Source organism: Pongo pygmaeus, chromosome 8 (assembly GCF_028885625.2).
Source record: "Pongo pygmaeus isolate AG05252 chromosome 8, NHGRI_mPonPyg2-v2.0_pri, whole genome shotgun sequence".
NCBI classification, from domain to species: Eukaryota; Metazoa; Chordata; class Mammalia; order Primates; family Hominidae; genus Pongo; species Pongo pygmaeus.
In genome coordinates this window covers 130,975,856-130,990,385 of record NC_072381.2, presented here as the reverse complement: position 1 = coordinate 130,990,385, position 14,530 = coordinate 130,975,856, and the positions used below count along the sequence as shown (strand labels likewise).

The following is a 14,530-nucleotide window of genomic DNA, read 5'->3' as shown; positions in this document are numbered from 1 at the left end:
GAGGCATGGGTGACCAGGGCACAGCATGTGGGGAAAGGTAGAGGTGGGTCAGAAAGGGAGTCCATCAGCAGGGCTGCAAATGAGGGTTTTGGTGTCAGGGCAACAAGAAGCCATTGAGGGCTGTGAGCAGGGGATTGGTACAGGTGGGTTTGATTTTTGAAAAGTTGCTCTCACTCCTGTGGGGATAATGGCTGAAGGGACCACAGTAGTCTAGGCATGAGATGGGGTGGTCTGGCCATGGGTGTAGCAGAGGAGATTCTAGAGGTAGAGCCACACAATGTTTATAGACTGGACAGACAGGATGGAAAATGAGAGGAGGAGGGACGACAAGGTACCCCACCTTCCCTTGGCTCTGTTCTTCAGGGACAGCAGAGCCCGCTTAAAGCTGGGTAAGCCCATAGCCAAATGAACTCTTTTCTGAGTCATTGAAAATACCTGGGTCCTGTCCACGTTTTCTTGGGAAAAAAGAAAATTCAAGTCAAAGAATGAAAGAAAATTCAGTTCTGTTAACTGACGACAATTTAGTTCCAGTTGAAATGTCATTCCTATGCCAGCAAACAAGCTCTACTCAATCAGTATCCTTGTGTGACCCAGGGATTTATTTTCATCATCCGTAGTAGTCAAGTTGAGCTAAACCAGAATTCTATTTTGATGTGAATTTCAATTAAGCAGCTCAAGCCTGTGGGTTTGGATCCACATATTATCAGCAGCTCTCAGAACAGCATCCTCTCCTCACCTGAAGCAGAAAGTGCTTTTAGAAAACCCTGTTATTGCCCACAACCCACAGTAAATCCATAGGTTCTCTGGGAAATTACTCTTTTCCCTCAGTGGGCTGTGGCAGGAGAGCACCACCCTCCACTAGCATTGAAGGCTGTCCAGTGGACTCAGTTATTTAAAAAATGGGGAAAAATAAATTTAGTGATTAATGACTATAATGCTGATAAATATAGCCATTTCAAGGCATGCTCTTATAGAATATGACATTTGTTTATTTCAGCAGCCCTGTGAGAGTCACCAAGACCTGCCCTTTTTAATCTTTCTTTCTCCTCTCTTTGCTCACATTCCCCCGGAAACCAAAAAAAGTCAGTACTCCTTCCAGTTATTTGTGCAGTCTACAAACTTTTTCTGCCAAAGAGCTGAGTAGGAAAGGAAGTGGATTGTGCAGGGAACAGAGTCAAAGGAAATAACATGAGAAAATCCTTCTGTTATAATTTTAAGTAAAAAGAGCAGGATGCAAAATTGTCTATACAATATGGCAGGACTATATTAAACACGTACATGTGCCTGGAGAAAAAAGACTTGGAGGAAATACTCTATCGTGTTAATTACAGTTGTTTGGAGATGACAGGATTATGGGTGATGTTTTCACTCCACATTTTAAATTATTTTTTATGATTTAAAATAATGAATACTTATATTCAATTTTTTTTGTGTGTGTTCTTTTTTTGAGACTGAGTCTCACTCTATACCCCAGGCTGGAGTGCACTGGTGCAATCTCAGCTCAATACAACCTCTGCCTCCCAGGCTAAAGTGATGCTCCCACCTCAAGCCTTCTGAGCAGCTGGGATTACAGGTGTGCGCCACCATGCCTGGCTAATTTTTTGTATTTTTAGTAGAGACAGGGTTTCGCCATGTTTCCCAGGCTGGTCTCCAACTCCTGGGCTCAAGCAATCCTCCTGCCTCCACCGCCCAAAGTGCTGGAATTACGGGCGTGAGCCACTGCACCCAGCCTGATATTTACTGTTTTGTCCATGCAGAAGAGCACCTGAGACCTCCTGGAAAACTTCCTGCCTGGTTTCAACCCTGTGCTTCTGCTGAGGGCTGCCCCTCATTGTACCCCATCCTTCCAGTCGGAGAGATAGACCCAACTGAGCCAGTAATGACATCCCATTCCCTTGCCCCAGTTCAGGGATGGGCCTAGGGCTCAGGCTAAGTCTCACTAAATCCTTCTCTGGGGTGTTTTTAAAGCTTAGGCAGGGAGATAAGACCCCCTTTCCTCTCTTATTGCTGAACTACGAGGATTTAAGCATACAACTACTCATGGTTATACATCCTCCCTCTTCCTCACAGGAAAGAATGACAGCAACGGACCCACGGGGAGAACCAGACAAGAGACAAGAGTTCTATGAGCCGGTGAGGACCCAGTCCATTCCTCATCCAGGCCTGAGAACTAATGTACCCCTCCTTGCAGTGTGAGCTCTTTGGGAGCAAGTTTCTGTCACCCATTCCCCAGAGTCTAATAGAATGTGTATTAGTTGGGAAGAAAAGGACCTTTTGTCTTAGCCCAGCTGGTTAGTAACCACCAGGATTTATTCAGTATTCTTGGAAAAATAAATTTCCAGCTATGGAGAAATCCTCTTATTCTGCTTGCCTGTGTGGGCGCAGGTATTAATAGGGCTATCTCCCTGGCAGGAAGAATGATCTGTCTAATGGTCTTTTTTGTTTGCCCTCTTAAGCCAGTGAGATGATGTTTGTCCTGTTGTTTCACTCAGAGTAAATGTATAAACCCTAAAAATCAGATAGGACCACTCTGCCCCTGACAGAGCATCTTTTGGAGTTGTTTGAGAGCATCTCAAAAGGAGTACCTTCATCAGTAATCCCAAAGGATAACTGCCCCGATGGATGTGAAGTTTACTCAATGTTGTGCAAACAGAAACTGTCCAGCGTAGACACTGTGAGTCCTCTACAGAAAAACACACAGCTCTTTACACATGCAGGGCCCATCCCATGCAGCGAGAGCATGTCTGAACTTTGCATTGTCCTGACTGTTCTTCAGGCAGAGCCATCCAGGAGTCAGGGGAGCAGGAAGGACCCAGGGGGACTCAAGAACTGGGGACTCTGGTGTGGCTGACCCAGCGCGGAGGTGGGCAGGCCCCGGCTCCATGAAAGATGGGTGTGCCATGGTTCCTCCACGGTTACCACGTGGAGGTACTCATGTGGTCATCCAAGACTCAGGGACTGTCTCTTAGCATTGTGGCTCTGAAAGATAGGTCCAGGCTGGGGCTGGAGCCACAGAGAGCAAGAGCTGCTCATGTTGAAGGCTGGGGTGCAGGACTGGCTCTGATGTAGCAGTGGATTAACAGGTTAAGGCAGGAAAATTGAGGCACCAGTCTGTCCATTCATTTACCCATCCATTTATCCATCTAGCCACCCAAAAAAATATTCTGAGCATCGTAAGCCAGGCACCATGTCAGGCACTGGCAGTACAACACCAAATTAGACGGGTAGCCCCTGGCCTCAAGGAACTTGCAGTCTGGTCACGAACAAAGACGAGGAAGTGGCAAGTGTGCAATAGGAAAATGGAGTCTCTAGTGGGTTGCCGCCCATTGAAGGAGTTAGGTGGGAATGGCTCTGAGCCAAGTCCTGATGGGGAGTAGGAGGTAGGGGAGGAGATGGCAAAGGTAGTGAGAGGTGGGGGAAGCAGGAAAGGCAGGCTTGGTTGAGGAAACAGCATGTTCAAAGGCCTAGAGGCAAGATGTGGAAGAAAGGGGTTTCAGGATGGCTGGGGCATAGAGTGTGGGTGGAGGAGTCTTGAAAGATGAGAGAATGGGTTGGGGAGGTGGGCAGGCCCCATGTTTAAAGATTTATAAACTAGGTTTAAGAGGATTTTTTTGTTTTGTTTTTGTTTTTTTACACAAGATCTCACTTAATTGCCCAGGCTGGAGTGCAGTGGCGCCATCAGAGCTTACTGGAGCCTCAAACTTCTGGGCTCAACCAATCCTCTCACATAGTTAGGACTACAAGCATGCACCACCATGTCTGGCTAGTTTTTAAAAAAAATTTTGAGATGAGATCTCATTGTGTTGCCCAGGGTGGTCTTGAACTTCTGAGCTCAAGCAATCCTCTTGCCTCCACCTCCCAAAGCACTGGGATTTCAGGTGGGAACCACTGTGCTTGGCCTGAGTGTGGTCTTTCTGGTGAGAGCAGTGGAGTGACATAAAAGGTTTTTCAGCATAGAATTGTCAGATCTGGGTTTAAGAACAACCCTGGCTGCTACATACAGAACGAAATGGAGGAGGGGAGACTGCAGGGTGGGAGAAGCTTGCCTGTCCCTGCTCCTTCCTTTTGGCCCACCATCACCTTCGCCCCTATCCAATTCTAAAGCCGAGTTCTCCGTGTGGGAGAAATCCTCCCTACAGAGAAGCAGACGTCATATCGGTGCTGTTCCCTGTTCTGTGTCCCCAGCTGGGCACTACGCCTGGCACTAGGAGGTGGGCAATAGACATCTGTTCCCGATGAATGGCCACCCAAATCAATCTGTAGGAATCCGTGTTCTGCCTTAAATCTCAGCACTGTCTATTCCTAGCTATGGGGCCTTAGTCTCGCTACTAAGTCCTTCTATGTCTCCGTTTCCTCACCTGTACAATGGTGGGAATTATTTTACTTACCTCATATGTTTGTTGGGAGGATTGAATTACATAAAATATGCACCCGGTAAATGTTAACATTCTTGGGCTGTGGAGGTTCCTTTGCCAGGTGACGGAAGTGGAAGCCCCTTCCTCTCAGTCAGGGCCAGCACAGCCAGGGTTGGGAAGGTGTGGGAGGTGGAATAATGGCCCCTTGAAGATGTCACAACCTAGTCCCTAGAGCATGTGAATATGCTATGACACAGGACAATGAAGGTTGCAGACGGAATTACGGTTGCCGACCATTCCCTCAGATGGGGAGAGTTCCCTGGATCACCCAGGTGCTACCAAAGTCATCACAGGGGTCCCCGTGAGTAGAAGAGGGAAGCAGGAAAGAGTCACCGTCAGGTGACATGGGAATGACTCAACCTGCCATTGCTGGTTTTGAAGATCCAGGGAGGGGCCACTGCCAAGGAATGAAGCAGCTTCTAGAAGCCTGAAAAGCCAAGAGCACAGATGCACCCTCGAGCCCCAGAAGGAAGCAGTCCTGCCAACATCTTGACCCTCGCTCAGGGAGACCCGGTTTGGACTTCCACCCTCTGCAACTGTGAGATGATATATTTGTGTTGTTTTAAGCCACTAAGTCTGTGGGAATCTGTTATAGCAGTGACAGAAAATCAATAAGAAGAGAAGGTCCCAAATCTGTAGATGTGGGGAGCCAGGGCAAGACGCCAAGGCTGAACGCTGGCTGCAGGGCCCACCTTGGGGAAGCTTGGGGGAGCTACTCCTCCCTCACGGCAGCCATGGCATTAGGCGGAGCTGTCAGTCACTCGGCTTGGAGCACACAGAGACACTGCTGGAGGTACGCATGGGGTCCCTGGGATTACTGAACCGAAGCTGGGGAGAGAGGGAGACCCTCTTGGGTGGCACAAGCGGTCCACATGGGAGGTAGGTGGTGGTGGTGGCCATACTCCCAACAACATCCTGCTACAACAGGGCATCTGGCAGGAGCCATCAGCAGGCAGGAGGGCAGCAGAGGGGTCGGGGCAGGTGCTGAGCAGCCCCTCAGCAGCCCCAGCCCCTGAGGGTCTGCAGGGAAGTACAATGCTCAGTGCCCCCCAACCCCCACTTCCTCCCAGCTGCTGAGTTAAAAACCAAAGGGTGAAGAGAAATGAAAGTGTTGCTAAAGTTCCAGGAGTGACAGTGGATGAGCCTGGGGTGAAATGTCTGTCTCTGGGTCCAGGAAGGCCAACTCCTGACATTGGTGGGGCTCAGCACACGAGTGCATGCTAAAAACAAATGTGTTAAATACGGTAAAAATATGTTTGTAGTTTGTACATGACAGAAGGTTGGCAAAATTTCAAAGATAACTAAATTTAATTATTATTGTGTATGTTTAAGCATTTTACTGATGGCTCGGTGATGGATTGGTAATAAAATTGAGATGCATAACTCATAAATTATATACTTATTCCATAAAATTTATATTTCTCATTTTTATTTCAGTAAAATCACTAATTATCTTGTTATAATAAAGATTTCCATATAATTTACATGTCACATGGAACAATGCCAAATTAGACAACATTTCTTGAGTTATCATAGTTCTTAGTTTTTTATTAACTTCAAATTGAAGCAGTAGCTGCTGAAGTCATCAATAAACTTCTTCCAGTAATACTTAGATGCCAAAAGAGACCATGAATTTTACATATCACGTATGCAATATGATAAATTATTGCAGAAAATGTTATAAATTATTATAATTTTGTCATACATACAATAATCATGTATTTAGCAATTTTAGCCATCTCTTAAAGCAGTGTCTAGATTGATTTAATATTTCTCAATTTCTTCTTTCGAATTTTTCAATGCTGGGATATTATGAAGAAAGTTGAAAATGTCAGTAAATTGCTCAATGTTTTCATATCCCTACTCAGCTAAGCCTCTTCCCTGATCCACACACAGTACCTCCAAAATATTATCTAAGGAAAATTCATTTGGGAATTATTTTTATGTAGCTCTTCTTCCCAGTGACTCAATTATTTTTGTTTCCTTGTTCTAATTTCTTTACATTTTATTGGAATGTCACACATTTTACGTGTATTTTCTTTTGATTTAGAAAACTCTTTCTTTAAAACTTCAAAAAATTCATTTTAATATTTAAAAAATGAGGTAGCCACACTTAAATTATTTTTTCTTTTGAAAGCTTCTGACAATATAATTGAGAGCAAGCAACAATGTATACCAAAAGATTATGAATAGTGCAAATTCAAAGTAAATTTAATTTTCTATTCATGCACTTTTTTTGTAGATCTTCTGTTACTTTGCCTAACTCTTCTCCTGTCTTGTTTAAATGAAATCTAATTCCTTGAACAGCATTTAGTTGGCATTCCCACCATATGCTGAGAGAGCTTGTAAGGTCAAATTGGATATATGTTTCATGAAGATGTTCCCTCTTTGGGTGGGTCCAGAAACTACCCTTCAGACTTGCTTAATTGTTCTGAAAGTTGCATCACCACAGGTCAAGTTGAGACCACGTGTCCTAGCAACAGATTTATACTATGGGCTTTACAGTGGATGCTGCTGAATTTTCTGCCAAAATTCTGGCCTATACACCTTTTCCTTTACCAAGTATGTTCCTGCCATTTTCATAGACTTAGCTTCACAATCTTTTAACTTAATTCCTAAAATTGCAAGTTATCTTTCCAGTTCCTCATTTAAATCAAAACCTGTACTTCTAGGTGTGGAGACAATGTAATATGTTCTTGTTTTATTCTTCAACAATACATATCATAAATGTTAGTTGTTCAACATGATCTTTGTCCCTGTTACCATCTAATTGCATTGAGTAATATTTACTCACTTTTGTGTGTTATGTATGATTTATTCTCTCACTCTATTACCTACTAAATTAGTAATCTCATTTTGAATTATTCATCCTAGATAGTGATTATTTTATTACTTTTATTCATGTTACATTTTTGGCCATTCTAGCATAAAAATTGGAGTTATTTCTATTAAACCTAGAATTATTTTATTGCTTCTGTGAATATGGTGCTTGTTAATACTGTGAAAAGCATCATTACTCTTGGTTACATATTGGACCCCTAATTTTTTTTCAGAACATCACAACAATGTTCTAAACTGGTGTGCACTTATCAATGTTGAATATTATTGGGGGTTTGGCCTATTTTTAAATTTCTAGTATTTGCATGTGTGTTTTTTTATGTGTGTGAATGACATTTTGTGTTATTTTAATTAAAAATCCAAATGTTTCTGGTCAAAAATAACTTATTTGGCCAAAACTCATCTGGAAAATTGGTGTGAATCACGTAACCCATATAATCAAAAAGTTCAAGTTTCACTTTGAAATATGAAAACCTGTCTCTAGAGGTTTTTTTTCCATTTGAAAGAATGTTGGTCTAAAATGAAATACTAAGTTTCCTGCCATGCTCACCCAGTGAAAAATCGTATTTGCTAATTTGAATCAGATTGTGTTTTGCTAGAAACATTCTCATGCTGTGAGGGGGATGAGCGCCGTTTTTAGGATCGACCTAAATGAGGGGTGCTCTGGAGTCTTGCTTTCTCATTCAGGTTGCTGCCTTCACAACGGATATTTCTTCCCCTTCTAAAGGGCAGGCCAGAGTTGCCCTCCTGAGTTGTGAATTGGTTATGAACAATCCTCTTTTTCATTCTCATTGCTCTAAGCACTAATTAAATCTTCATGTACTGAAGAATGTGAGGTTCCAGGGATTTCATTGACCTCTTGAAGTTGTGAATTTGATGAGAATCATTTTCTTGCTTATTTATCTTGTTTTGATTCATAATTAAAACTTTATTAAATGTAGCAGTTGTAATGTCTTACTTGCAAATTTTATGTGTCTCATGCTTTTGTATAAGACTTCTCATTTTACAAAATTTAAGCAAACCATTTCTTTGAAGGTGTTATAGGTTTTTTTTCTTTTTAGTTTTTTTCTTTTTGAGTTCTACTATTTTTATTCCTGTCATGATCTTGCCTTATATTTATTCTCAGTCATTTAAACACTAAAAATAGAATGTAATTGTCTTTTAAGAAAAAACAATTTAAATATATTTGTATTAAAAAGCAAATGTGAAAAAAATAAAATAAAATAAAAAGCAAATGTGACAAAAAATGTTATTTTTATATTTTTAAATATTACTTTTCAGAGATGTTAAATTTTAAAATTAAAGAAAAATAGCATCATTAACAAATATAAAATATGAAACATTTTTAAGAAATAAAATTTTTAATTTAATTTTGAAAATTTAGCTCTATCTTATTGAATAGTTTACAATAACAGGATTACTTCCAATTCTAGTGTTCAACGGCCATCTAGTTGTGCATGTAGGAGTTGGTACCAGGCTTCATGCATGTCATAGCTAGATCCACATACATGCAAATTTAAGAGTAATATGAATTATTTAACTGTTGAAAAATATTCTTCAGATATTAGATGCAATTGTTGCAAATTATGCGCTAATTCTTCAGGACTTCTGGGCCACAAATTAGAATATGAAGAGACAGAAGAAAATAGACTCTCAGCACCACAGAGAAAAAATGCTTCATTATGTGAGAATCTATTTTGTTTGCCTGATCTCAGAAGATGGATTTGATAAGGTAATTAATTAGTGATTTATCTTACCTAAGCACTTCTACTGCTCAGGTCTTCCCTGATTCTGAAGCAGTGTCTGTTTTTGACACTTGCAGGTACAACCCACAAACCTTTGTGGCATTCAGGCTTAGTTACTTTTTGTTTCAAGGAATAGGGCAAGAGATGTAGACAAGTGTTTCCCTGGGACCTGAGCTATGTTAGTCACCTGAGTAAATGTTTAAGGTGGCAGGTGGCACTATGCCAGCATTACCTGTCAGATCCCATGGGACAGAAGCACCTGTGTATCTTTTTTTTTTTTTTTTTTTTGAGATGGAGTCTTGCTCTGTCACTCAGGCTGGAGTGCAGTGGCATGATCTCAGCTCACTGCAACCTCCGCCTCCAGAGTTCAAGCAATTCTTCTGCCTCAGCCTCCCGAGTAGCTGGGACTACAGGCACGTGCCACCACACCTGGATATTTTTTGTATTTTTAGTAGAGATGGGGTTTCACCATATTGGCCAGGTTGATCTTGAACTCCTGACCTTGTGATTTGCCCACCTTGGCATCCCAAAGTGCTGGGATTATAGGTGTGAACCACCGTGCCCGGCTCACCTGTGTATTTTTTTTTTTTTTTTGAGATGGAGTCTAGCTCTGTTGCCCAGGCTGGAGTGCAGTGGTGCGATCTCAGCTCACTGCAAGCTCTGCCTCCTGGGTTCATGCCATTCTCCTGCCTCAGCCTCCCGAGTAGCTGGGACTACAGGCACATGCCACCACACCTGGCTATTTTTTGTATTTTTAGTAGAGACGGGGTTTCGCCATGTTAGCCAGGATGGTCTCGATCTCCTGACCTTGTGATCCGCCCTCCTCAGCCTCCCAAAGTGCTGGGATTACAGGCGTGAGCCACCATGCCCGGCCCCTGTGTATTTTTTAAAACATTCATTGTGTGTATTTGTGATATGCAGAACCCTCAGAATTTCAGAACCTAGGACAGAGGTTCCTCTTGTTTGGAACTAAGGGTAGAACCAACGTTTAAGGATAGCTTTAGGAGATATACCTAATGCCAAATGACGAGTTAATGGGTGCAGCACACCAGCATGGCATATGTATACATATGTAACTAACCTGCACATTGTGCACATGTACCCTAAAACTTAAAGTATAATAATAATAAAATAAAAATAAATAAATAAATATTTTTGAATATTGTAAATGAAGAGATTTGGGAAACAAGGGTTTTAGCCCATCTACCCATCCACCCATTTATTCAAATACATTTTTTTTTAGTACCTCCTATGTACTAGGTACTATGCTAGGTGCTAGGGTCACAGACTGGGGGCATTGGGAACCCTTTTCTAGAAGAAAATAGAGAAAGCTATACTAGATGGGACAACATCAAAGCTGGTCTTGAAGAGTCAGTAATCATCAGGGGAGAAGAGAGAGAAAAACAGACGACAAGGAACAGTCTGTGCAAAGGCACAGATTCATGAAAGGGCTTTAATGTCTAGGTTTGAACATGTCTGATGCGCCAAGTTTCAAGGAGCCCGGAACACACCATATGTCTAGACAGGTGTGCTGGAGCCTAGTTTTGAGCGGTCTTGTTGCCATGTTAAGGAGTTTATAATTTATCCTATAGGCATTGAAACGAGAGAGTTCCTTGACCCCTTTGCAGGACTTGCAACAGGGGTGTGGCTCATTTGCTTGGCCCGCGGTGTGCTCAAATCCTTTTCTGGAGAGGGAGCACGCAGACAGGCAGGTGCAGGAGCCAGGGTGAGCACTTTTGGGCTCCAGCCCCACGGTAGCATCTAGAGTGTGTTACAATTAATGCTCTTAGCAGTTGCTGTTCACAAATGGCTAAGTGTTAAACCAGCTCAGTGGAGAGTCAGGGTGACAGCCTTTTATACCCTGCCTTCTTGGTACCCAGGTCTTTGCCCAGTGTCCAGGAAGAATGAGATCACTCGGACTTGGAGGATGGTGAATGTGGGGATTTTATTGAGTAATGGAGGTGGCTCTCAGCGGGATGGAGGCGGAGCTGGAAAGGAGATGGACTGGAAGATTATCTTCCCCCTGGAGTCCAGCTGTCCCTCGGCCAGTCTCCTCTCTGACCATCCCCAGCCGCACCCCTCCCACCATTCAGACGCACCTTCTCTTCTCTCCTTCTCTGCCTCACCACCCTGCCGTTCTTCTGCTCTTCTTTTTTTTTTTGTTCATGGAGCTTGGGGTTTATATGGACACACGATAGGGGTGTGGTGAGCCAGAGTGGTCTTGGAGAAGGCAACATTTGGGCATGAAAACAGGAAAGCCTGTTCCCATTTAGGGCCCTGGGTTTCCAGACTTGGGGGCGGGGCCTTTGCCGGGGAAACGCCCTTCTGCTTCCTGTCCGTATCAGCATGCATGTGATGTGATCATGTGCACAGTTTCAGGGAGGGAACTCTTTTCCTCTACTCTCTTAGGTTTTGTATTGAGGGCCTGAAAATTAAACTGAAAAAAAAAAAGATAACATAGCGAGAGAAAAAAACCCTCAGATTTAATTACACATGTATGTGTGGGAGTTCACAAAGAAATGTGACCCAAGGTAGCAGTTAGAATTTGGGGCTTATGTATCATCTTAACAGGGGAACGGGCACCTCTGGAAGAAATGACTTCTTAGACGAAGGGGAGAAGGGTCACTTATGGAAAAACAATTGTCTTTTTGGAAAAATAAATATGCCCTTAGGAGAAAAGATGAGAGATATGATGGTTTTGTGATGTTTGTTTGGGATGTAAACCAAAAATAAAATTCAAAGGCCTCCCAGCCCCCCAGTTCAGGCCATGATGGGAACTGGGGGTCGAACATGCTTAACTATACCCCTCCGGCATTACCATCAATATGGACCTTAAGTCTGCTAAGAAATATTTACAATCTATTCTCTCTAAGCCTGCTACCTGGAGGCTGCGCAATACAACCTTGATCTCCAGAACCCTTTATCTTAACCCATACATTCCTTTCTACTGACAATAGCTTTTTCAACGAATTGCCAATCAGAATATATTTAAATCTACCTATGACCTGGAAGTGCCCTGCTCCTTTTGAGTTGTCCCACCCTTCCAGATCAAACCAATGTAAACCTTACATGTATTGATTTGTCTCATGTTTCCCTAATATGCATAAAAGCAAACTGTACCCCAACCATCTTGAGCATGTGTCTGCAGGACCTCCTGAGGCTGTGTCACAGGTGTGTCCTTACCCTTAGCAAGATAAAGTTACCAAATTGATATGTGTCTCAGATACTTTTTGGTTCACAGGGAGTAGGGATTAGAGTTGCTCCTGGGGAGGGAATTTATGACAATTTAGTTTTTTGGGTTTTGTGGAGGCTCTTCTTTTAGGTAGATAAGGGATTTTGGAAACTCAAATGCCTTCAGCTCAAAATAACTTTTATGCCACAGTGGCTTATTCTGGATCACTTCAATATGGAGATTGCTCTGAAATGGAAGAGAATAGAGAACAGAAGGTCCCTCTGGAGACTGGATGAGTCCGGACAAGAGCTATGAAGGTTAAAGTTTAATGTGCACACAGTACACCTGGGGACCTTATTAAAATGTAGATTCTGATTTAGAAGTTCTGGGCCGGAGTCTGAAATTCTGCATTTCTACCAAGCTCCCAGGTGTTGCTGGTGCTGTGAGTCCCTGGACCACACTTTAAAAAGGAGGGCTTTCGCAGCAGCAGAGGGTAAAAAGGGGAGGAGACCAGTGAAGGTTCTTGACTTTGACTACACAGTAGAATCACCTGGCCCACATCCCGAGTGATGGCGTCCGAATCTCTGGGGGTGGACATAGACATCAGTGTTTTGTAAAGCTTCCCAGGTGACTAAAACTGCCGGCAAGATTGAGTGGCAGTGTCATAGAGCCAGTGTCAGCTGAATTTATCCCTCCATAAGCCACACCACTCCCACTCCTGTGTGTTAATTTCTCTGGCTTTTAAAGCCAAAGCTGATTCCTGGCAGAGTGTGCAGAATGGCTTTGGGGAACTGAAAGACAAACTGAAGACAAATGCTTAGTAGGATAGAAATGATGACCGTTTCATCTCCACCTTCTTTGTTGCTTTTAATTTTGCTGTCTTACTTGGAAACGGCCTTCATGTATCTCGTCTTTCAGAGAGTCAGAAAGCACAAACAAAAATCTGCTGTTGTTTATCACAATTGAATAAACATCCCTAAACCTCGAGCTACTCCTGTGAGCCACACAAGGCTGAGCCAGACAAAAACAAGAATGAAAAAAAAAATTTTTTTCTTTTGTTTTAAGGAATGTCAATTGCTTTTTCTAATTATAAAAATTATATGGGCTTATTGTAAAAAATTTCAAACATGATAGACAGATAAAACCTGGAAAGGGGCAGTTCCCCGGGATCTAGTTGTTTTATTTTAATTTCCATTTAGAAAAAAAAAGAACTTCATGAAAAAGCAAGGTAATGAAGCTCAAATGCAATCAGAAGGGAAAACAGCATTCTTGACAAGTTTCGATGGCATTAGCCTATTAGCTTTTTGATTTCCAAACTTTTGCAAATGTGGACCTGTTCTCATCTTCTCACCTGGAGTGATCAGTACTTAATGGTAGTGATTAACTCTCCAGCTCAGAAGGCAACTGGTTATTAAATAACAAACTCCTGCCACGTTATCATTCTCCAAAAACAATGTGCTCACAAACCTCAGTGTTCTCCTTGCTGGAGCTGTGATGTGGCTTTGGGGCAAGTGGCACAAATGAATTCCTCCCCAGGCACACACAAAATCTCTCCACCAGTCCCGCTTACTTGAGGTTTAAGAATAAATGTTGCAACAGACAACTTCCAGTGATTAAACTTGCTTTCTCTGGCAAAAACCCCACGAGTTTGTGCTATTGATGAAATGTTAAGTCATAAATCTGTTAATGGGATTAAGGAAATAAAATATAGATTTTTTAAAACATTAAATTGGCACAATTATGAGACATCTGGGAAAAATATTAAAGTTCTGTGAATTCTTGAGCACGCCAGAGCCTGAAGGCCAAGGTAGCAGGCTCCATTCATCATCTTCGGGAGAGTGGAGTCTGTGCTGGACTAGGAGGTACTCGACTATGTGCAGCCTGTTTGTTTCACTAGCACTAAAGTGGGTATCCAATTTAAAAGGATTGAGGGCTGAGATGCAATGAGTGAAGGAGGGTGGGATGAGATAGCTGGTGGACTGACTTGGATGATAATTTAATAAGGAGAGGAAGATTTAACAGGGTGACAGTGAATGTCATCACAGAGACCTGTATATCAGGGGTCCCCAACCCCCAGGCCATGGACCAGTACAGGTCCTTGGCCTGTTAGGAACTGGCCACACAGCAGGAGGTGAGTGGCGGGTGAACCAGCGAAGCTTCATTTGTATTTACAGCCACTGTATTTACAGCCACTCCATATTGCTTGCATTACCCACTGAGCTCCGTTTCCTGTCAGATCAGTGTGGCATTAGATTCTCATGGGAGCATGAACCCTATTGTGAACTGTGCATGTGAGGGATCTAGATTGCATGCTCTTTATGAGAATCTAATGCCTGATGATCTGTCACTGTCTCCCATCA

General features: G+C 42.7%; 1 protein-coding gene across 1 annotated transcript in view; it reads left to right on the top strand.

Annotated features, from left to right (window-relative positions):
* Positions 1-2,418, top strand: part of TEX36 (testis expressed 36) — a 103,082-nt gene extending 100,664 nt beyond the window's left edge. The window contains exon 4 of the mRNA XM_054435526.1: positions 2,071-2,418. Within this exon, the coding sequence (XP_054291501.1) occupies positions 2,071-2,196 (126 nt within the window). The 3' untranslated portion in view covers positions 2,197-2,418. The remainder of the gene's footprint in view (positions 1-2,070) is intronic.
* Positions 2,419-14,530: the final 12,112 nt, after the last annotated feature.